At 43.3% G+C, this 23955-nt stretch overlaps 1 protein-coding gene across 1 annotated transcript in view; it reads left to right on the forward strand.

The window, feature by feature from the left end:
* LOC120950424 (acid sphingomyelinase-like phosphodiesterase 3a) overlaps nucleotides 1-23955 on the forward strand; it is a 53817-nt gene that overhangs the window by 26465 nt on the left and 3397 nt on the right. Inside the window, exons 4-8 of the mRNA XM_040368425.2 lie at nucleotides 9609-9817; nucleotides 9971-10350; nucleotides 23146-23344; nucleotides 23451-23560; nucleotides 23664-23842. Coding sequence (XP_040224359.2) covers nucleotides 9609-9817; nucleotides 9971-10350; nucleotides 23146-23344; nucleotides 23451-23560; nucleotides 23664-23842 — 1077 coding nt within the window. The remainder of the gene's footprint in view (nucleotides 1-9608; nucleotides 9818-9970; nucleotides 10351-23145; nucleotides 23345-23450; nucleotides 23561-23663; nucleotides 23843-23955) is intronic.

Genomic DNA, 23955 nt, shown 5'->3' on the forward strand with positions numbered 1-23955 from the left:
AACCCCTTTGTGCTGGGTTAGTGCTTTAGGGTTAGTGGAAGTTATTGGGAAATAGCTGTAGTAGCGCAGCATATCAAAATCGAAGCGGAATGTATTCTGTTTACCTTTTGGCGCAATCGGTTTATTTTGCTCGCACAAATGAATTTTGTGATTATTTATTGATTTTAGCTCAAGCAAAACTGTATCGCCGAGCTCCGAGAAGACACACAGGTTCAAGTGAAACGCGTGTGTGCGCAGTGGTACGGGCATACGACAAGGATGAAATGAAATAAGTGGCAGAAATTTCATCTTCATTTATTTTGTATAAGCCTAACACGCTCACAAACACAGACACACACACACCAAGTATTGCCTCTTAATGTTATCATCAGGTTTAATATCCCGCCGTCTATCCCTGGAGATACATTTTCACCTTCGTGCTAGAATGCTGCTTGAAAATTAATCTTGGCTCAGCTCCAAAAAACCCCGGATGCAATGAAATCATAAAATCTACCCTCAACTGGAGCCGGTGCTACTATGTGCTGCGTACCTTTTTGCCATCAACCGGGCACACGATACTCACACCCACTTAACGAGTCTCCCAGTGAGACGTTCAAGCATGATGTCACCTACCTTAAGGTATGCGCTGTACGTCTTCGAGCCCTCGAACATTGCGAACAGGGGCGTTCACTGCGTAGCGTCACAGATTTTTCTTCCCCATCCATGCTCATGTGTTTTAAGAACCTGCCCGACAGCAATAGGGGTAGTGATGGTAGGTCAAGACTAGGGCTATGCTCTGCCACTCAGTACTGCTGCAGTGCCATCTTAAAGCAGCCAAAGGGGGAGAGCTTTCAACCCACTCAAACAAGCAAGCTCCACACCAAACCCGGCTTTAAAAGAGTCTATTGAACCTAGTGGCCTTACCGCCTGGAGGATGTTCTTCCTTCAAAACACAAGAGCTTCTCTAGACGAACGCGCTCGAAGAAGAGCAACTGCATTGCATTCCTCGTTGCTGTTTTTTTTTATCCCTCGCGTTGTTGCTCCTGACGATGTTACTCGCACCTTCGCCCACACCTGAACAATCTTGTGTACAATCTTTTCCATCCACGAAAACGGTTCTCTACCTCCACTCTTTTACCCACAATTGGCAACGTCATGGGATGCTCAAATCCTTGTTCTACCGCATCCGCACACAATCCATGCCCTGTCTGAGCGTTGAAAATTGAGCGTTTATATATGTATGAACATTCCCGCGCTTGCCGCAACAGAAAAGGCACTATTATCCTTATGCAATCACCAGTAGTAGTAGTGCCCGGGACATCTTGCAAACCCCGGGAGAGTGGGGAAGCGTTCCGCTTCGCATTAGCGAGACATTCAGCGAGCACTCTAGAAGTGCCCTCTCCAACCGGGCCTGGCAATTGTTTCGACATCATCGGGTTGTAGCCCGAGACTGATTAGGTGCCGGGTGTAGTCGGTGCGAGTTAATTAAAATATTTTAATTAACTTGCGGCTGCTGTTCGCTCGCACGCATTTATGGGCTTTCGTGCAGGCAGTGAACCGGGGTTTGGTATGCGCTTTTTGGTCGATGGGGCGCGGGTAGGGCATCTTGTTGTTGCGTCGGTAGGCTGAAGTGATGATGCGAAGAGGGCTAAGGCTTCATTACCTCATCATGCGAGAAAGCTTTTCGCTGGAGGATCGCTGGAGGAGGTATTATTAGCCGATTATGGTTATGCTGGATTATTTCGCTACTGATGCTTGGCTGAGCTGGGGAGGATCAATCAATCTTGAGCGATGAGCTAGTGATTAGATAACGTAATCGATTGCTTGAAGCCAAAGAAGATTGAAATAGTGAATAAATATTCTGTTATTGGGACTTGTGATATTGAACAAAATTATATATTCTGTGGATTCTCTTTTCGGTGGATATTTCCACTTAAAAACATATTTTTACATTCCTGTGTTTGTATACCAATATCAAAATAGTGTCAAATTGCATAAAAATGCATTGAATTCACATACCTGAACCAGTTTTGATTATTTTGAAAACTGAAAATAAGCCGGTTTTTTTAAAATGAAAGTTTGTTCTGTAATCTTCAAATCTTCACCCTTTTCATTGATCCTTTTAGTTTATCAGCAACCTACTTTAACTGTCAAAGACCATGCGCCTCCATCATTCACAAACCACCATGCGCCTCCAGTCATGATTTTTTTTTAATTCACTTACTAGCTGATTTACCCGGTTTCGCACGGGACAAAATTGATGTCTCGTTTTAATTAGAAATAGAAGAATTTTCAACCCTAAGAGTACAAAAACAACGATTACAATGATTACTACGATTTTATATCAAAGCTTCGATTCGTCTTATCGGTCGTAATAACAGTAGGTAATTAAGATCTGCAATCATCCGCTTGGGTACCACTGAGTTTTTGGTTTACCACGGAGTTCATTGGACCCATACATACCATATATCATATACAGGCACTCCATAATATATGCTATTAATGCGGCATGGAGGCAATCGCGTATCTCTAATATTAGCTATAATTTGACCGAAAACATCGAAATTCGACTTACGCTAATTTTCGTATCATTCTGCTTGAAGGGGTAGGTTTTAGACATTAAATTAGTTATTTGATCTGATTCCAACTAAAAAATTCAAATTTTGTGCTATTTGAAATGGTTTTTAAAATTTGACGCAAAGATAATTTATTTTGAGTTTGACATTTGATGTGTCAAACTAGTATAAGAACTGTCAAATTAAGAAAATCTAAAAAAAATCATATTAAAATAAGCTTAAAAGCTATCGCGATTGCGAGGCCTCATGCGAGCTCGCAAACTGCTCGAATTTGCTTGCGGGGTTTTAACACCAGTGTAAACTGCACTTAACACCGAGTGTCAAAGCGCTGTATACAACAACAACAATACTGCTATTGGCATGGGATTAGAAAATTGTTGATAAATTAAGTTTAGTGCAACTTCTGAAAATGATGTGAGTCTTAAAACCTATTCTCATACAACCATAAGGTGTGTGCAAAGTTTCGTTGAAAATGATCCAGCCGTTTCGGAGGTTGCTTGCAACAAACACCGAGACACGAGATTTGTATATATAGAGAACAAATTCTGTGCAACGGACTTATGTTTGATTGAACCTTAAATAAAACTTATCAACCCTTGTCAGCAAACCTAATAGTATCCCATTTTTAATTGACGATGAATTAATTTAAAATGTATTATCTTAACGACATTGCTCTTCTGCTATCATAAGGATTTAAAATTAATCCAATTCGTTCTATCGCAATTTAAGCGTAAAAAGAAGTAATTATTTGCCTAGCTTTAAGGAACTTTTTCAAATTTACCATCCCTCACTCAATTGCAAATATAAAAATGCTTTGTAATGTACATTTTCTTATTTTACGCCCGTTAAGGCACACCTGAGCGCTCGGACAAGTAAAATCCATTTGAACATTTCATCCAAACACGCCGATTGGAAACATTTTCATTAAATCTGGCAATCAAAGTGTTTAATTTCCCGCACAAGAAGCAGCCCCACGGGTGGAACCGCCAGCCAGTTACGAGTGCAATTCCATTAGATCTCAGTAAAAGTTGCATTCAGTCCGCAGGAAGTTTTACCTTGTGTTTTCGCGCTCTCTCTCTCTCTCTCTCTCTCTCTCTCTCTCTTTCTTTCTTTCTTTCTCGCTCTCTGGCTCTCCCTTTCTCACTGTCTCTTTCTTTCTCATTCCGTTCTTGGTCACATTACGCCCACGGCCACCACAAACCCACACCAAAAGTGGCTACGTTCGATCGAAACTTGATGAAAAATAAAAGCTTCAATGACATAGAAATAACGCCATTCTAACCGATGGGAGCAGTGGACGGTGGGGGAACGTTTTCATTTTCTTTTTCCATACCCTTTCTCTTCAGGCAAGATATGCTGGCTTTCCAAAAAAACAGTAGAAAAAAAAACATAAGGAAATTGGTTTAAGTACTTACACTCTAACGGTGCCGAAGTGTACCACCGGCAACCGAACCTTTCAATACTTTTCCGTCCATTTCCTTGATGCTTACCGATCGAAGGGCGTGCGATAGCCATGATGTTCGGATCGAATACGGTGGCTGCGTGTGGGTGGGGTATTTGTGGAGCAACAACGAGTGCGGTCAGTGGTTCGTGAAAGTTTCCCAACTGTTACAACCCGGCATCCCCGAACGCTTTTTTCTTGCCGTTTTCATTTCTCTCCATTGGGTTTGGGTGGGTGGGTAGCAACCCTGCCTCTCATTTCATTAGAAATGCCAAAGGGAAAGGTTCTCTACCCATCTCCCCGTCTAACAGGAACAAGAGTCTGCAGTGAAATGAGAGGAAGGGAAAGAAAAACAAGAGCGCTGTGGCATTGGGAGGAAGCCATGGTAAATGAAATAATTTCTTTTGCATTCGATTTTGATTTCGACTTACTGAGAACACCACCGTCTGCGGGGGCCCAAGCGGAACCGGACGTTTTGGGAAAAGGGAACGGCTTGGAGCATTTGGCATAGCAGGGCTATGTTTACATTGCGTTCGAAATCTGGCAGCTTCGGTTGCGGTTGAACGGAAAGCAATCATTCCATTCGGTTCTAATTAAATAGCCAATTAAGTACAAAACTCACTCACTTCTCTCGAAGGTTTGAAGGTGCTGGACCGCAAGTGTACGTAATGGGTTTCTAAAGGCATTTGTTTCCTTTTTTTGTGTGTTCAATGGAACGATTACCTGTATTTTAATGATGGTTATGTTATTGAAATGATGCAAAGTTTTGATATGTTTGAAGTCGGGTTTTCCCATCCCTTTTCTCTTTAAACAGGTTATTGTTTGTTCTTGAAGCTAGAAAATGAAACGAGTTCAATTTCCACTCTACACAGCCATTCTGCCAATATCAATCGCTTTTTCATAAGCGGCCCAAAGCGGCCGAGAATATCGTCTTATCCGTTCGCATTTGCGAGAAAATGCTTACTTTGAGCGAAACATTCCATTCGCTCGAAGCTGATATTTTCATTTAAATTCTTCACCCGACACATTGTTCGCTACAAAGCTCGCTGTTTCTTTCACCCTCCATCCGCACACCGACCGGAAGCATACCGATCTGCGCTGATCGAAGCCATAAAATTCGGTCTTCCAGGCAGGATTCACGTTTAAACGGCAACGAGACGAGATTCAGTAAAATTAATTTGAAGCTAATTATGTTATTTTACCCCCACATCCATCGCATTTCCCGCTCTCGAGCGCACTCAATGGGCAGAAATTAAATTCCTATTCCATTTCCGTTTATTGTAATCTACGCGATGGTGGAGAAAGAGTTTCCGCGGGGGAGTTTCGCTTCAATTACAGCACTACAGTGGATCACAAAAACGCTGGCAAGATCCGTTCCGAGCGGGCAAAGAAAATATTGGCAAACGGCTTCCAAGTTGTTGAGCAAAAAGGCACACGAAACACGGTGGAAGACGACCACACTGTAAACCATCTTAAAAATGGCCCATCGAGGCAAGGTGAAGATGAAAATCGGCTGAACGGTGCTTCTTTTGGCTTCCAACCACTGCAGTGGCACTCGAAGAAGGTTGAATAAAACATTACCGTTTCTGATGGAGGTGGGCTCGCCAAGTGGGGCCCCTTTTTGGTTGACCAGCTTGCGGAAACGTAGGGAAAGAACGAAATACGTTCAAGCCTGCTGCTTGAGAAATAAAATATTTGAAGGAAAGAATCTTTTTTCTCGTTGGAGCAACGCATTCAAGCAGCTATGCAGCTAAAACCGATGAAACATTCATTCGCTTCGAATTCTTGGCTGCTTAACATTTTTCATCGTATTTTATTCGCAGGTTGTTATTTATTTATAACGGTTTTGAGTGTCGGGTGGTGGATACAGAACTATACTTTTCTGACAAAAAATTACGCCTAAATGTATGCAATTGAAATACAAAAGTGTCCTACTTATTATCATACACACAGGAAAACAGTTTCCAACAGTTTTGTTTAATTACGAGCCACTAACATAAACTTTAAGTAAGTTGCTTGTCTTCTGTATGTCATTTCTTCACCACGGCATACACCAGCCATTTAGTGAAGCTAATCAACATTCACATCTATCCTTAACTGTCTTAACCATGCTCCCCATTTGTTCCTGTTCAAAGGCGTTCCAATGAAACAATTTTCAATATATTTTCCATCCAAGAACGAAGGACCTTTCTACCTTCCTTTTTTCCTACCATAATAACCCAACACACCGTCTTTCTACACGGTCATGCTGATGTGGTGGAAAATTTCATCAGCGATCAGCGGCTTCCGGGCTCGAACAACATCACGAAAAGCTAATTCTGGCATGTCACGGTAAAGGATATTTATTGAAGCTTAAGCGATTGAATCTTTCCATTTTTCTATCAGCCATCGAAATGTGTGTGTGCGTTTTCAACGTTTTGGGCCTTCCTTCACGTTCCGGATCGTTTCGATTACAATCCATTGTACAAGCAGAGCCGATGGTGGCCACACAAACACACACACACAAACTTTACAAAAGGGTCGCATCAGGCCGTCCGTTCGTTACGGTTCGACAATTTTTAAAATTCACATTCAAGCCTCATTGTCAATATCTCACTTTGTCCACCTTTTTTCTCGATTGTACCGGGGCTTTTTTTGCCGCTCATCGTCGTCCATTTGCTTTCCTTCGATTACTCGGAGCCCACGATCCACTCGGCCGCTTTGTTCGTCCCTGGTTCCCGGAGAGTGAAGTGGTTTGCTACCTCGCTCGATACTCCTGCTAAGGATCGAATTGTTACCTTCCTCTGCTGCCTCCCACATACTCCCTCACCCCATTCAATTCACATGGTCAAGTCATGCCGGGACAAAATCTATTGAAGCTCATTTCCATATTTATTCACCAGTATCGTACCACCGTTCGGCCGGCTGTCGTCGTCGTCCTCGTTGCTGTCGTACCATTGTTCCGGCAATCCGGTTGTTATCCGGTTCGATATTCACTCACTGTGCTTAGTCTGCTTTGCGGGAGAAGGCGTGTGTGTGTGCGCAAGAGGCAAGAGAAGCAGCAAGTAAAAACACACACACACAGTCAGCCAAACGCAAATGAAAATTGTGCCGTTAGGGACAGGTTTCGGACCTTCACAATGGTGAAGGTGTCTCTGGGTCGCCGGTTTTAAATTTATGCTTTCACATACCTTTCGATCGAATGATGTATTTGAAAGTCTTTCGCGCAAGCCATTTGAGCAGCCTTGTCGACGTATTATTTCTTTGAGGTTGAACAAAAATTTTAAAATCATTTTCAAGCACACCCTTAGGCGACACCACCGCAGCGCACACCACCACCGATATTGTATCGAGCGAATCTGAACAGTCATTTTTAGCGAATGCCGGTACGTGCTATTTGCGCTCTAATGTGAGTTTTTTTTTTTGTTTTGTTTCCTTCTCGGAGCAAAAATACAGTGCCAGGGTGTCCCATTTCCCTCCCCTGCTGCCATTTGAATGATTTGAATAAATTTCATGCCTCACCACCCTCAATAAGATGCGGCAAAAAGATTTGGTGGGGGGGGGGGGGGGCAAAGAGAGTGGGACCAAAGCCGACGAACACCGTCCCACCAAACCGTTCGTGATCGTACACTCATTTCCATTGCAAATGGCTTTTGTGTCGTCAGTGCGGAGGGCAAGGCGCGAAGCGTCACCACAGGCTGGTGGTTTTGATGTGGAAATCTATCTTATCCCTGTCCTCCTGCTTCTTCTGCTCTTGCTCAGCAACCACCAACACGACCTGTCCTTGGAGTTGGTGCTGGCGTTCAGGCAGAAAACTGTCATCTCATGGTCGTGATGCTCGTGCTTTCGCGGGTGTGCATTTGTTTCCGTACGCTTCTTCATCCACACATCCCGCTACTTCCTTGCTATGCCCTTGATGCTGTCAAGCAAAGAATTAAAAAAAAAACAAATGCTCCGGAAAATGGTTTCTGTTTTAGGCAGCCGCTCTTCTGCGGAAGTACACAGGAGTCACAAAACAAGTGAATTTGCTTTCCCTCAAACTCGCGTTGCGCTCTCTTTGGCCCAGCAGTGTTGGCACCGCCAAGTGGGGCTTGTGTGGGGTTTTCATTTAATACGCAACGGAACATTAGCTGCTTCCCGCTGCCAAAACTAAACGAAGCGTAATGATAAGCGACATAATCATGCGTCCGGTGTTGGTGGTTGACAGTGTATTGGGGTTTCAGGCTGTAGTAGTATCTCCTCGCTGGAAAAGCGGGTTAAATCCAATAAAAAGCGGGTTAAATCCAATAAAAAGCGGGTGAAGAATTAAAAGACTAGAAATTTTCATTTATGATCGTTACTTGACACTGTTTAAGAAAAAAAAATATTACTATCAGGTGTTGCATCAACAGGACATCATAGCTTATAATAAAACGCCTAAATTTAGGCAATTATAACACACATACCATTGCACAGTGGGCAACGGCCATACAAACGCCGGGATAAAAATCAATTCCTCGTGCTATTGCTGTTTTTCTACATTCAATACAATTGTCCTTACAATACAGGACAGTCCTATACTTAAATCGTCAAGACACCGAATAAAATTTAATAATTTAAGAACAAAAATTGTCAGGATTTAAAACGAAAGCGGAATAAGTTCCTTACTAAAAACGATTTTTAATTATTATGCACTAAAAAAGCCGAGTTTTTCACGGTTAGTTTTTGAAATAGCTTATCCCTATCTTACGACTGTTTTTAAACTGTTTTTCCTCTGTTCAGTTTGGTTTTTTTATGCGTGTTTGTTTAAAATACCCGTTTATGACAGGTGTATGTCTCATACAACAACACAACACAAAATTGCTCGCGCTATTTACAAGAAAAAGTTGAATAATTTTCGGGGTCGCGGATGATCGCAGCTAATTTCAACGTCAATACGTAGGAAAAATTATGATATTTCCTATGATATACGACTCACGAGTGAAATCGAGTCGAATTATAAAAAAAACACTCTCCAAAATGAAAATATATAAAAATTCGGCAGTGATGTTTGGGTTTCAATCATTTATAAACTTTAAAAACAATTTTTTTCAAAATATTCAGACATTATTTCAAAGTATGACACAAAAACCTTTAAAACGACACATTTATAATCATAATTCAACCATCATTTACTAAAATATGATGGTTTATGTTTGTTCCAAAAATAACAAAATAATAATAAAATAACAAAAAAAAAAAACAAATTTGGGACAAAAAAACACAAAGTTTATACTTTGATGGCCTACATCTCAGTAAGTTTAAGACGAAAACGTGAAATATTTTGGTTTCAACTAATTTTAAGTATCAATTTTAAGAAAATGATTATGGTGTACCCCTGCGATGATGTTGGGTTTTCGATTTTATACAGACGTTTGCCCAATGTGCATTGCAAGCATCCATTCCACTGTATGCTTCTCTCAGTGTTCTTTTCATACAAGTAGTGTTTTGTGTGAAAAGTGTCACCCATTATTATGTTGAATGTGTCAAGTGTTACGACTTTAGTGGTATAAAAATAATTATATGCGTCACCCCGCTCTCAATTGTTACATATTTACTTCACACACACATTTTCACTCTCTCTCTCTCCTTCTCTCTCGTTTCTTCTCCTTCAGTGATGGACTTTCTCATTCTGCCAAGCGAATGCACGAAACCAAGCGATTGGACGTGCTGCGTAACATTACGGAGCTGATGAGCCGAACGTTTCCGTCACAGTTTGTGTTTCCGGTGCTCGGCCACGAGGACGGTAGTGCCAACTTCGAACAGCTCGGCGACCTCTGGCGCCACTGGTTGCCGCTCGAGGCGGTGCAAACGTTCGAAAAAGGTAAGAGCGCACGCATGGATGAAAGGGATACCATTACACAGAACACGCACGCACACAAGCCAGCAACGAAAATCCTCAATTCATCATTAATTAATTACTCACTGGTTGGTTTTTTTGTTTGCTTTCCTTTTTGTCTCTCTTCAACCACTCCAGGTGGCTACTATACGATCGAGCAGACAAAGAGCCGGCTGAGAATAATAGCTTTAAACACGAACTACATGCGACACGACGCCAAGTACTCGCAGTCGCACTCGTCCGCGGTGAAGCAGCGGCCGGACGGGTCCTACCACTACCCAGCGGGCGGCCACTACGGGGACCACCACATGGGCAAACACTACCACAGCCGGGAGGGCAGCTCCTCCGGCTATCTGTACAGCGACCGGCGGAACGGATATAGTAGCAGTAGTAACCTAGCGGACAGTGGTATCGGTGGCCACGCCAGTGCATTATCGGGATCAAGCAGCCACGAGTCGGAGAAGCAGTGGGAGTGGCTGGAGGAGGTTCTAGCAAAGTCGAGTAGAAATAAGGAAACTGTAAGTATGCGACAAATTGAATTTTATTTGCCGTTTTCCACGAAACGTTTGTGTAAATAGTGAAGCTTTTTCACATCAAACAGTGTTCGCTGCGGTTTGTATGTTTTGCCTTTACGCGCTGCCACAGCAAACCTGTCAAAACAGTCATTTTTTCCGCTTTCTGAAAGCTTCGCAACAGAATTTCACGAGTCTTATACTATCAATCAATTGTAGAGGCGTGAAGTTGCTGTCGGAACTGTTAACGCTTGACATTGACATTGACATTGACAAGTGAGCGTTCGACAGCGCGTTTTACGAGCGGATGAACTAGGCACAGTTTGTTTGATCTCTGGAAATGAATGCAGTGAGAACATCAAGACTTTTGTTAACCTTATCAAAACCGTTTGTTTGAACTAGTTTTGGTAAAGGAATATTGATGAAATGCGATTTAATAAGTAGGCGCCTAAAAGGATGCAATCAAACGCCCAAATGTATGCTATTAGATAGCAAAAACGTTTATCACTATGTTTTCCTTCTCATAAACGCCTTGCAAGGCGACAAGCAACCAAACATAATTCGATATAATGATATTGTAAATTAAAATTCCAACTAATCTGAGTTCAATTTCACAAAACTTCACCAAAGACTTAAAAGCTCAAATACTCCATTAACTAAAGGTAACAAATTCCACCAAAACCCAAAACACTCAACAAAAATCCGGGAATCGTTGTGGTGAATGTTGTTCTGGTTCAACTAATGCCAAAAAACTTCACTCAATTTTGAACTTTGAGCTTTTAAACTTGAAAGTAAGCGTCTTTAAAGCAGTTAAAGCAACACCAGCTGTCGAATACCACGTCAGCTAGCGTGTATCTGTGTAACACGCATCGAACAGCGAACTGTGAACTGTGTGCTGGACCGAATGAAAACTCGCCCGGCGAGAAAAAAAGGGGTAAAGTGCACACCAACAAACTGCACCGTAATGAGTATCGAAACAGGGCGAAAACATCACCCACAGGCGGCATGAGAACGGTGCAAAACTTTCGCGGTGGTGGCGGAGAAAATTTAAAAAAAAAAAAAAAAAAGATCTCCACCGACGACAAAGCCAAACGACGCAGAAGTTTCTTTCCAGTTCCGTTCGGGGTTTGTTTTGCCAGCTGCTAGTGTTGCTGCATCAGTATCAGCAGGCGAATCCCCTCTGATCCCGAAGCCCATTGTCTATCCAAGACGTGATATTATTTTTCTCCACTTACGGAGCTTGAACGGTTTGCCCTTTTTCTTGCTGTCCTTCCGTTACACTTTGTCGTCGTTTGTTGCGTTGTGTTTCGCCTGTATCTTTGTTGCTGCTGCTGCATCCTCCAACCGGTGTTGCATCCTCCGGCAACCGGCAACCGAAAAGGATCACCATTAGTGTCCGTGGTGGGGTTATGAGATTGTTTTCATTCTTTTCTGCCTTTTTTGTGTTCTCTGCTAGCCAAAGAAAACAAAAAGGATGTTACAGAGTTTTCATCCCTCCCCCCCCCCCCCCGCGTTGATCCAAATGCATCCTGAACGTCACGAACGGACAAGCAAAGCGGAGCACTTTGTTGCAACACGTGAGGGATGGCGGTTTTGCGATAGGAATGGAAGGAAAATTAAAATTAATTAAAAAAGTCCACCAGCAGCAGCGGCAGCAAAGTTCTGCTGCAAAATGGGGATGAGCGTGGGCGTTGGGTGTACAGTTCCGAGTGTAATCTTTTTCGCGCTGTTTACAGTGTTACAAACACACACATTGAAGCAACATTTGCCCTTCGCCAGGGTTTTGTTGCTTTTAATTTTGCCTTTTCTTTCCGGTGCAATCCATCCTTCGACAAAAACCACCGCGACCCGGCACCATTTGGCCGTCTACATTTGCACAATCTGTGACGACGCAATGGCGGTAAGACACCCGACAACCGTTCGTTTACGCGTTGCCAAGGATACCTCGTGTTGGAATCCCGTTCTTAGCTGGTCGTGCTCGTGGGATTTTTTGTGTTTGCTGCTCAGCCTTACATGGCTGTGCTTTCTGCTTTCTCCTACCAAAGCGCCAACGATCATTCGACCATCCTACCAAGGCTACCGCGAACAGCAAGCGCTGATTTTGCTCATTAAAGAGAATCGTTTTATGCCCGCTAGCCGGTGCGTGTGCTACGGCTTTGTTCGTTTAGGTCAGTTTAGGCCGGTGGCGGTTTTAAAAAATATGGTCCTCTTTACTCAAGACACACAATCTAAATTCATTACAAAGGTTCCGCTTGGGTTAGGGGGTTGCTTTGGGTGCGCACTCTCGCTTGCGCCCGCAAACAGGCGATGTTTGCAGATCGTACAAAGCACGATTATGGAATTGAAAGGGGGAATTTAGGTTTGGGGGACGAGTTTTTTTTTGGTTTCATTTTGGTTGTACCACGCAACGAGGTTTTCTTTTTCTGCCTGCGACCAAATCCCTTCCCATTATCCACGCGGTTGTTAATCTGTTGGTTAATGAAGTTTTCAGAATTTGTTGTGTATTTCGCGTTCGCTCCTATGCGCCACTGTGTTTGCGCTGTTCCTTCCAGCTACGCGTGATTGCCGTCTACATGACGCGAAAAAAAGCCCATCCTTTTGTTTCCCTCCATGTATACACTTCCCTTTTTTTCGGTTAAATTTTAAATCAGTTCAGGCTTCCTGGTACCGGGCTGGAAAGACGAAAACGAAAGAGTATGGTGAGGAAGAACAAAATTAAAAACACACAACTGCGAAAAGGTACGCCCCAGCCGCAGGCTAATGGTTAAGAAATGTTTCTTAATCTGTTGCCCAAAGTCCCACAGGCCGGTGTGCCGGTGTGTTATGAAGGCAAGGTGTGGTGGCCCTTGCCTTTTTTAATGAGATAGGCATGGGTGAGATATTAAAGATAGAAGAGCAGAGTGGGCGCAAAAAATAGGCCCCTTAAAGCAGGCACTGCGCCACAAAAGAAAAAAATGCCCCGATGGAACTGGATTTATCAACTAAAGCACCCGCTAAGACGGTCTTCATTGCTTGCCTCAGTCCGACCGACAGCTGCAGACGACAGACCAGACCGGCCTCGGGGAGGTTTTTTTTTTTTTGCAAGAATGTGCGTAATGATGATACCGTTGCAGGCATTGGCGCAGGTAATGACGGCAGCAGCGTAGGTACACGCCCCGGTAAGGGGCAAACGGTTGGCCAGCACGGTGCGGGAAGTAGGTGGACTGCTGGCCGTTAGCCGGTAGCCATTAGGGAAAGTCGTTAATTATAGCACACCCACCACCACGGCGTGGCTGGATGATGAAATTCGTCCGACTTTTGTCCGAAGAAAGATGTCGAGCTAATGCTAGTTTCTTAAGCCCGGGGATTTAGTTCGCTGCTGCTAGACGACTATTGGGATGGGGAAGTTTTGCAACAGTGGAGTCGTTGGTGGACTTTTGAGCGCACTTTTGGCAGTGAATTAAGTGTGGAAAGTTTTCATCTCGCTCGGGCGTCTGCTCTTGCTTTACTTAATTATGAGTGTAGCTGATGAGTGTCCCCACCACGCTGGCGAAAGTGTGCGAAGGAATGGAGCGATGGGCAAAGATTAATCCCAAACATGTTCCCATTAACGCGCTGGCACTGGCCTGCTGTCAGGTGCGGATTTGGTGTCACCAACGCGAGTATCGCGCGACCATTAAAAGCCTGAGCCTGATTAAACCAAAACTTTAGCTCCAGTTTTATCGTGCCGGCATGCTGGTTCCTGGGACACGCCGGAAGGGCGTGGGACACACCGCGCGTGTGAATCGTTCATTTTGTGCAAATATTTATCTCACCACGTGTGTGTGTGTGTCGGGGTTTCCGCGTAAAGTGGGTCCCCCGTTGTCACTAATTGAGCTTTGATCTTTGGTGCGTTTCGGGCGAATCCCGGCCACGTCCACCATTATTGGGACCCTTGGGGTGCTTTACTTTCTGTGTTCGCACCCGAGAATGGTGCTCCATACCTTACTCCCCCCCCTCCCCTCCCCCCCCCCCCCCATGTGGACGACAGCCCATTGCTGTAACTCAAAACAAAACCGACACGCGGGGCCAACACCGCACGAGCGTGCAAACATTATTTCAGTTTACCGTCGACGGTACGGTTTGCGGTTTTGCGAGCGCGAAAATGCGCGCGCTCTGACCGTGCAAACATAGATAATTAGCGGACAAAACACGGCTGTGGCGGTGGTGCGCAAACACGCGGGTCAGCTTATCTGGAAGCGCTGTGTCAGGTGCAAGGTTGGACACTTTCACAAATTGTCGAACGCTGGGAGGTGATTCAGCGTGGCCGTCCGTGGAAATCCACACCATTCCTGGGAGGCTGGAGGAATTGCTGGTCAGGCGTTATTATTTACGCCTGTCGTTTGTGAGGATGGTTCTAATGTGTTAAATATGTGTAAAAATATTGCAAATGCTGTGGGGTTAAAGAGATACTTATAGTTGGAATGAATTATTCATGAAAATTCTTTTGTAGTTAACCATCTCCTCTGAAATGTTGCAGAGGACATGGACGGTTTACACAAATCTAATATTTCGTGGCCCTTCAAAGTATGTATTACGCTTTTAGGAGCATTAATACAATGAAATATTTATGACTTATTTTATGAACTTTAAGTAACAATTATCTTGAACTAAATTCGATGCAAGGACATTTTATGTTTACACTTTGTTATCACGAGCTAAGGTTCTATTACATTTTAACTAGGGTAAGTGTACCTATTATGGCTTTATTATGTCATCAAGATTCCGATTTTACTGCTGTAAAAATAAGTATTGGGTAAAAATTTAAAAGTGTATATGTTTTCTAGAAGCCTCTAATGTGTAGAGCACAAGTGTATTTTTTTTATTTTGACTCAACGTTTAGCGAAACAATAGAAAATTTTGATGAAAAATTGCATCTCAAGTTACCAATTACGGCTATAGTGTTCCTAGCAATTCGCCATAGCAGTACCAATTGTGGTTGTAAGCCAAAACTCGTAGATATTTACACCAAAAATCAATTTGTTGTTTAAACTCAAATCAAGTAGTAATAAGTTCACTGCAGGTAAATTAGTAAGTGAACACCATTAAATAAGTAAAATTAACAGTTTCAAATCTTCGTTCTGTATCACTAATTTTATTGATATCCACGCTCAATTAATCGCACAATTGATGGGGCGAAACAGTAATTTACCCCCCCCCCCCCCCTCCACTGTTATATCTGTGGCTGAAACAAGTTCTTCTACAATGTTAGGGACGTATTCTACTGATAACACCGTATTTTAACACACTTTATATCTCCTGACAATTCTTCATATTTATTCATTTGGAAGCTATACCGAAGCTAGCTACCGTTTCAGCTACCGAGACACAGAGGAGTGCAAATCAGGGTGGCCTGTTTAAATTGGTTTAAATTGTAGAAGCCATTGCCCAACTATCTTGAAGATACTCCTGGTGAATTATGCGCTAATTATCGATCAGAGAAGAATAAGAGCGCACTTGGCTATAGTACGACACGAGCGACGTTAAGATTACACCTTTTTTCGCATGAAAGTCATTCAAGACTGCGTTATTTCGATGGAACTTTTACGATGTTATATAATTTTACAAGAAAATGATGCTAAAACGCAAAAAAAAAACACTTTATACAGTCAGTCCAAAAAGTATTCGTCTAGCTGAATATTTTACAGAAAAAAGCGAATTATGGCCGCAATAGGCATGGGGCAATAAAAGTAATGATGAGGTTTAGGGATCATCAATACACACGTTTTGCTTAATAATAAGCATTTAAATAGTACTATAGCAACCGAAATACATAAAAAACTAAAAAAAGTCGTTTGATGGGCGCGCAAAAAGTATTCGTCCATCTAGCTTTTTAATTATTTACGCTAGACAAACACAACGTAGACGTGAATTAAATTTATTATTATCAATTTACTGGTGACGTCCTTCTAAAATAATGCATTTCTGTTGTTTCAATTGCACTTCAAGCGGTCAGAGAGGCACTAAAGGCTGGGGAGTTAAATGATTGGAGCATGATGGCGAAAATTGTATCTTTAACTTATGCCTAACCTATCCTACCCATTTTTGAAGGTTACAAAATGTGTGGAAGGGCCCGTTCCTTCATTTGATCAGAGTTTGGCCATTTTTCTGACACTAATTGTGTGACAAACTGCCATGTAAGCAGCCATCCTTGACGGTTAATCTAACGAAAGAAGCGGTTTAATGTCCAAAAAATCAAATTTTACCATGGAATCAATGCATTTTGTGATGGCCAATAAGAAAAGGAAAAGATATGGGTCACATTTGGTTGATGGGTTATGCTGCATTTCATCGTAGCTGGTCATGTAATAGCTTGAATGAGTGAGTTGTTACAAACATGTTTTGTTTGAATAATACCATACACAGAAAGTGGCCAAATCTGTTAAGGTGCATCAAATAATTCAGGAATTTGTTTCAAATTAGACTCTACTAACATATTAAAACATGTTTAAATCGCCAAGGTCATACGGGCAACGTCTACCATAGCGAAAACAGTCTACTAAGATCCAACATCAAAATCTCGGGTAACGGTAGCATCATGGAGTCATGATACTAGGGCTCAGTGCGGTAAGGAGAGCTAGAAAAATGATTCTAAATTAAAGGAGACGAGATGGGAAAACATATTAATGGAGTTTTTAAGTACTTTGGGTGCCAGTTCTGAGAAATTGTACTTAAAATGAATCATATATGTCAGAACAGTCGAGCTGGAGAACAAACAGGGCATTGTCATTTGCCCAAAACGCCAAACCAGCTGAACCCAAACTGATGAAAATGATTTAGTAGACTCTCAATATGATATCAGTTGTCATTTTTCAATGGAACTTGGCCACATGGCCCGGAAATGCAACCTCTCCACCAGCGAATAATTGGAACAAGTCTTGTAGGATGAGTGGATCAAAAATACGCCTTTTTAAAGGTTCAAATGAGTTCTTGAATTGTGCAAGTAGTCACCAATAATCATAAATGCAATAAGAAACAAGATCAGGAAATTTTTTGATTCCATAACCTTTGTTTTCACACGCATTTTATGCCAAAAGTCTGATAGACGAATACTTTTTGCGCGCCCATCAAATGACTTTTTTTAGTTTTTTAAATAATTTAGTTGTTATTGCACTATTTAAATGCTTATTTTTTAGCAAAACGTGTGTATTGATAGTCCCTTTATCAAACCCCATGATTACTTTACCACCCCATGCCTATTGCGGCCATAGTTCCCCTTTTTCTGCAAAATATTCAGCTAGACGAATACTTTTTGGACTGACTGTATTTCGAAAATAACAACGATACACCCCAATTTGTTCACTTGTAAATTAAGTACTACGACCAAAGCGACAGTTGTCTGCTTTGTTGACAGTTGTCCATGATGTACACCGATATTTGGTACACCGAAGGTTAGTTGTACCAATTATGGACCTACGGAAACAAGACATATTTTCAATTGAATTTAGGTAGATTTTGATGTGTAGTCGTTAAAAAACTAATATTTTGCACCAAAATGATGATTTAGAGATAAAATTATGGTTAAGTGCTTGAAAATCGCTAACATCGTACAGTGCGGCTCTTACCAAGATACCAAAAATCTTGGCAACACAATTTAAAAGGGTGATTTTTAACAAACAACAACATATAACAAGGGTGAAGTGAGCAGTACGGAACTAATGAAGCACAAATGTGTTAACATGTTCATATTTGAATTGAAAAATCCTTCCGTGATTTTAGAATGCAAATAGACTGTTTTAGTGCAAAAATAGTGTTCGTTATAGCCATAATTAGTGCTATAGCCACAATTGGTACACTTACCCTAGTGGCTTTTTATTTAGACTATCAGTGAACAATCCAAAACTCAAGTAAAAAATATGAAAAGGATGCATCTACATTTGATAATATCATTTTACTAGATGGATTGTAAAGTCACTGAAAGCCAACCACACAAGTGGGTACAGGCGGGCCTTCACCGACAACGATTGTTGAGCCAAAAAGAAGATGAAGGATTGTAAAGTAAAATAATAATTTAACTATAATTTAGTTGAATTAAGGCACTTTTCCAATATGATTCTAATTCGAGACCACATTTTTAACAAGAAATTGTAGAATGAGAAGAGATTTCAAACTGAACGAAGAGAGACTTTGCCATAGCAATCAATAATGCTGACAAAATATCACAAAAGAATTCTGCTCGTCTTTAGGCAGCTCATCGTACCGCTGATAACTATCGTGATGGGCAGCATAACGATGAATATTATGTTTATTGTACCGTTCAAATTACTAGCACCATCGTCAGTGAGCGCTCATCATACCGGAATGTCAGTTGCTTGTAGAAAATGACACCGCACTTCCTTAGCGTAGATGTCAGGCGAAACCGATTCCTTCAGGGTGTAATACCAAACCGTGCTGTGCCATTTGTCGTCGCGTCGCTTACCCGTAGGAACGCAAAGTTATGCCAACGGAGCAGCACGGTGTGCCCGTCCCCCGCAGGCATGTTTACCGAATGGAGGGGAAAACTTTTTAGCCCACCCTGCCCAAAGTTCCACTGTCCGCATTTCCGATAAATGAGCGCCGCGACGCGCTTTCGGAAAAGTACCTACCAAGCGCCCCAATGCTGATGAAACTTTGCCAACTGACACTGCAGACGTCGCTAGCGGGCAATTCGGGAGAGACTGGAAGACCTGGCTGGTCGGTTGCCGTTGCCGAAGGGACGCAGCATGATTTTGAGCGTCAAAACGTCGACCGCGCTGCTGTGCAGAGGGTGCTACCGATCCGTGTCACACTGTCACAAATCGAGTGAACTTTCCTCTTCCGGCCAATCCCAAATGTCGGTGGCTAAAGCGGGGGGGAAGAATGCGGAGCGAGGGTTTGCGCTTGGGTTTGACTAAATGATGCTGCCAAAAGTGTGTTCGGCTCACTTTTGCGTCGCTTCGAAAGTCGTTATCGTTGGGCGAGGTCTTTTCCCGTTTTTCTGTGTGCGTGTGCTTTATTTCTATCCCGTTCTACGTTCGACACTTCTTGGCGGCAGTGTTTTTGTAGCATCAGTTACGCAGCCAGCGATCGAAGCGATCGCAAATCTGTTTGTTTTAAAATCTCCAACCCACGGTGGGGCGCAAAGTAAGCGCCCCGGTGGACGGTGTGGTAGAAATAATTTCCCAACCCAGACCCGAACCTCGCCAATGACGAGGACGAGGCTGACGAGTGAGTGGGTTTGCTGGGGCTGAAAAAAGCTGGAAGTAATCAGCATCCTGCCCGTAAGCTGTCCGGTGCAGCTGATAAAATTAAAACTAAATTAAAAATCGATTAACGCCGCTATTAATGGGAGCAGCTCGGGCCGAACCAGCCCAGCCCGGTACGTTTTATGTAGCCGCTTCCACAATCCCTTCGGCGGATCGGAACAAAGTTTTCCCGTTGAACGCGTGCGGTGTTTTGCTTGCTGTAAAATTAAAAGCACGAGCAGAACTTTTCCCATTGCGTTCTTTGGCGCGTTCACTGCTTTTTTCTTTGCTTTTGCTTTGTAAGATAATTGCGCTCCGGCAAACAGCCGAACAGTTGGCTGCCCCAGTTTGTGTGCGATAAGAGATAATGCGAATCGTTTTGGCAAACACGTTAGGAAGGGTGGTTAAAAATTTATTGCGAAACAATGGATCGGATGCTTAAGATGGGAAAGATAAATTAGATGACTCACTTTCAGAAGTTGAATTAGCAGAATTAGTGGAATCGATGGTTCTCTTAGTGGATTGAAAAATACTTTAAATTAATGCAGGTTGGTATTCCCTTTACGCTGCTCTGAAGCACTCGCGTAGAACGAACGCAACCTACCCACTGCTAATAGACAGCATACAATTGAATTTCTAATTCAACTAACCTACCCATCGCTCAACAAAACGTGCAGCATGATGGGAAAACGTGCATGATGGGCTGCCTACGCCACCGTACGAACAAGCGGTTCGCTATTCAATTGCTCATGCAACATCACGAGGGCCAGCGGCCGGACATCATTCATACTATCTGCTCTACCGAGAGCGTCGTCCAAGCGAGAACCCGTTCCGGGGCAATCATCATAATCATCAATCAGCTCGATGGGATGCAATCCAGCGCCATCGTAGCCGAGACAAGCGTACCATGATCGGAATTGCCAACGACGATAGATACGTACCGCAAGCCGTAAGCCGGCCGAGATTCGAGCGCCATTCGATGTACTATTTATTCGATGCGGTTATTGCACGTACGGGGTCATTCCGGGTCATAAGAAGCTTCCCGATGTCCAACCGATTTGTTATTCTTGTTGTTGCTACTCTTGGTTCTGCTGCTACTGCAAAAAGCAAAAAATGCTCACGAACGGATAAAACAAAAGCACAACACTGATGCCAAAATTGATTTACGAGCCAATTGGAGCGATCACAATTCGGCAATCCGTTTATCCGCTCGGCGATAGATTGCATCGATTCTATTCATTCTCGCAAAGTGGTGCAATCCCTTTGTGGTGTTTTATTTTGAGAGAAACTAATCAGATTGAACGAAGGATGGTTAGGGATTAGGAAAAAATTTCCAATAAGATATAAACAGCCTTAAAATATGCAATCCGCAAGACAAATACCCTTCCAAGACTGAATCTCAAGGCAACTGTATCCCACCTATGTAGTTTATCAAAGTATTTTCAAATTCAAAACAACAAAAACTAAATAAACGAAAATGCCATTGTAATAAGATAATTTCTTCTCAATGTCATTAAAGCCACAAAGTTCTTGTGATTGCTCTGCGTTCCTTGTTTTGAGTTCGCATGAATCAATTTCGAAATTGCTTGCTGCCCAAGTCCATTTTCCGAACCTTCACCACCTTCAATGTTGGTAATCCCGCTTCCTCTGACATAATGGCGCTGTAATAACAATTTATTTTTTCTCACCTTTCCCACTCCTCTCACTCTCGTTCTACAAAGGCTCAAGGTTCGCGCGACAGTTTCAATTTATGTTCCATTATTTGCAATCTCCAGACGAATGAATAATTGAATCTGTGCGCTTCGGTGTTTGCTGCGGTGCCGCACCAAAGCGCTTGCCGACGCTCTAACTTTGTCATTTGCCACACCCCACCCTCCTTTGCACCTGCCAAACCCAACCCCCGCTAGTGGTGGTTGTGGTTAAGCGCCCGGGTTGAGAAATATTGGTTGGCTCGTTGGGAATTTGGCCAGAGATTTACATCTTACATGCATTAACAATTCAACCGCTTGTCACAAGTGTGGCGAAACTGTGTAAGCCGGCCCGTCTCTTGCCCTTTGCCAGGTCAAAGCGGTAGAAGAAGGGAAGTCTGATACCGAAAGCTTACTGAAAGCTCTACGCTATGTTAGTGTGCGAGTATGCGTGTGTGTGTTAGTGAAGGAAGGTATTTTTGTTGATGTTGAGTAGGACATCTGCTTCTTCAAATCAATATCTCGAAACCTCTTGCCGGTAAAATCGCATTAGTTTCGAAAGCCCCGGTTGGTTGCCCCGGACCCCACTCGCCCCTTGGACAGCACTGGTTAAAGGATGGATGTCACCGACACCAACGTCTGGCGGGCCTCTCTATAATTCATCATCCCCATGTCGAACGAAACGACCAATCTTTCGAATCCATTAGTCATACCGTCGATTTTCTCGGATGAGAGGCACTTTACAGAACTCGTCTCGTTCGAATGACTTATCCCCCCCCCCCCCCTCCTCCCATTTTTTTTACTTTGACCATGATGTGCTTGTTGTTTTGTTAGTCTCTTTGGTCGCTCAGCATTGCTTTCCAGTCCACCATTGGGTCTGGGAAGCAATTTCGGAAAGCTCTTTCCGAAAAATCGTCCATTGCTACGCACCTGGCTTTTAACCTGGCTGTGGTTTTATGACGATTTTATGACAATCAATATCCAATTCCTTGAGATTGTGGTTCATTTATGTGGCTAACAGAGTCAAAGCCGGTCCAGGATGGTTGACTCGCTGGCTACCTGGCTGTCTGATTTGATAGGTTTCTGGGTTCTCGGTTTGATCCAATCAAAGCGTTCACTCATCACAAAAAGGGGAAAGGCAGGTTAGGTCGATGTCAATGGTGAAAGTGTTACGGTGTCGCTTTATGTCAGGGCCGGACACAAACTGCTGTCCCGTGTCCCCATGGTACGAAAGTGGCCGAAAGCGTCCAATTTGATGTCTTAAGTTTTATGGCTTCATAATTGAATTTTTGATACCGCAGAATGGTTTTTCTTGTTTCATTCCCAACACACACACACACACACACACACACACACACACACACACACACACACACACACACACACACACACACACACACACACACACACACACACACACACACACACACACACACACACACACACACACACACACACACACACACACACACACACACACACACACACACACACACACACACACACACACACACACACACACACACACACACACACACACACACACACACACACACACACACACACACACACACACACACACACACACACACACACACACAGACACACACACACACACACACACTCACACACAAACACACACACACACACACAGACACAGACACACACACACACACACACTCACACACAAACACACACACACACACACACACACACACACACACACACACACACACACACACACACACACACACACACACACACACACACACACACACACACACACACACACACACACACACACACACACACACACACACAAACACTAAATACTAAATCAAATCACTCAACGTTCTGCTTGCTCTCTCTGTCTCTCTTGCACACATGCGCAGGTATATATCGTAGGACACATACCACCAGGCTCGGACGAGCGCCACATTGGCCACACGGTACCGTTCGGGCATTCCAGCTTCACCGAGAAGAACAACGTGCGCTATCTGCGGCTGGTGAAGCGATACTCATCGATCATCCAGGGACAGTTCTTCGGCCATCTACATTCGGATTCGTTCCGAGTGGTTTACAATGAAGTTGGTAAGTGGAGCTTATGGAGCTTTGCAAGGGAAAAGCAATAAAATCCGCCTATCCCGTTGTTCCTGTTGGTATTGACTTTTCTTTCCTTCTGTCCCTCTTTTATCAGGAAAACCTGTCTCCTGGATGATGATTGCTCCATCGATAAGCCCACGGAGAAGCAGCGAGTCCAACAATCCCGCCATGCGGCTGTACAAATTCGACACCGATACAGGGCAGGTAAGGCAGCGCACCCGGGGCGACAACTTCTACAAACAGACACAATATAAACATAAACATTCTTCGTTCCACAACAAACTTCGTTTCTTCCACACCCGGACAGGTCTTAGACTACACGCAGTACTATCTAGATTTAGAGCAAGCGAACAAGCTGGAGGAAGCCGTCTGGCAGCCTGAGTACAACCTTACCACCTACTACTACGGTCTCAGCGAGGTGTCCTCGCTGGCCCTGCACAATCTGGCCGATCGCTTCAACAACGCGGACGACGCGCAGTTCATGAAGTAAGTCTGTAGCTTCCTCCATATATATAAACACAGGAATGTTTGGAATGGTTTTCCCGCTCCCGTTTATCCCGGCTTATATTTGCAAAAAGATTTCCCGTTTCTATAAACAA

Source organism: Anopheles coluzzii, chromosome 2 (genome assembly GCF_943734685.1).
Source record: "Anopheles coluzzii chromosome 2, AcolN3, whole genome shotgun sequence".
Taxonomy (NCBI): Eukaryota; Metazoa; Arthropoda; class Insecta; order Diptera; family Culicidae; genus Anopheles; species Anopheles coluzzii.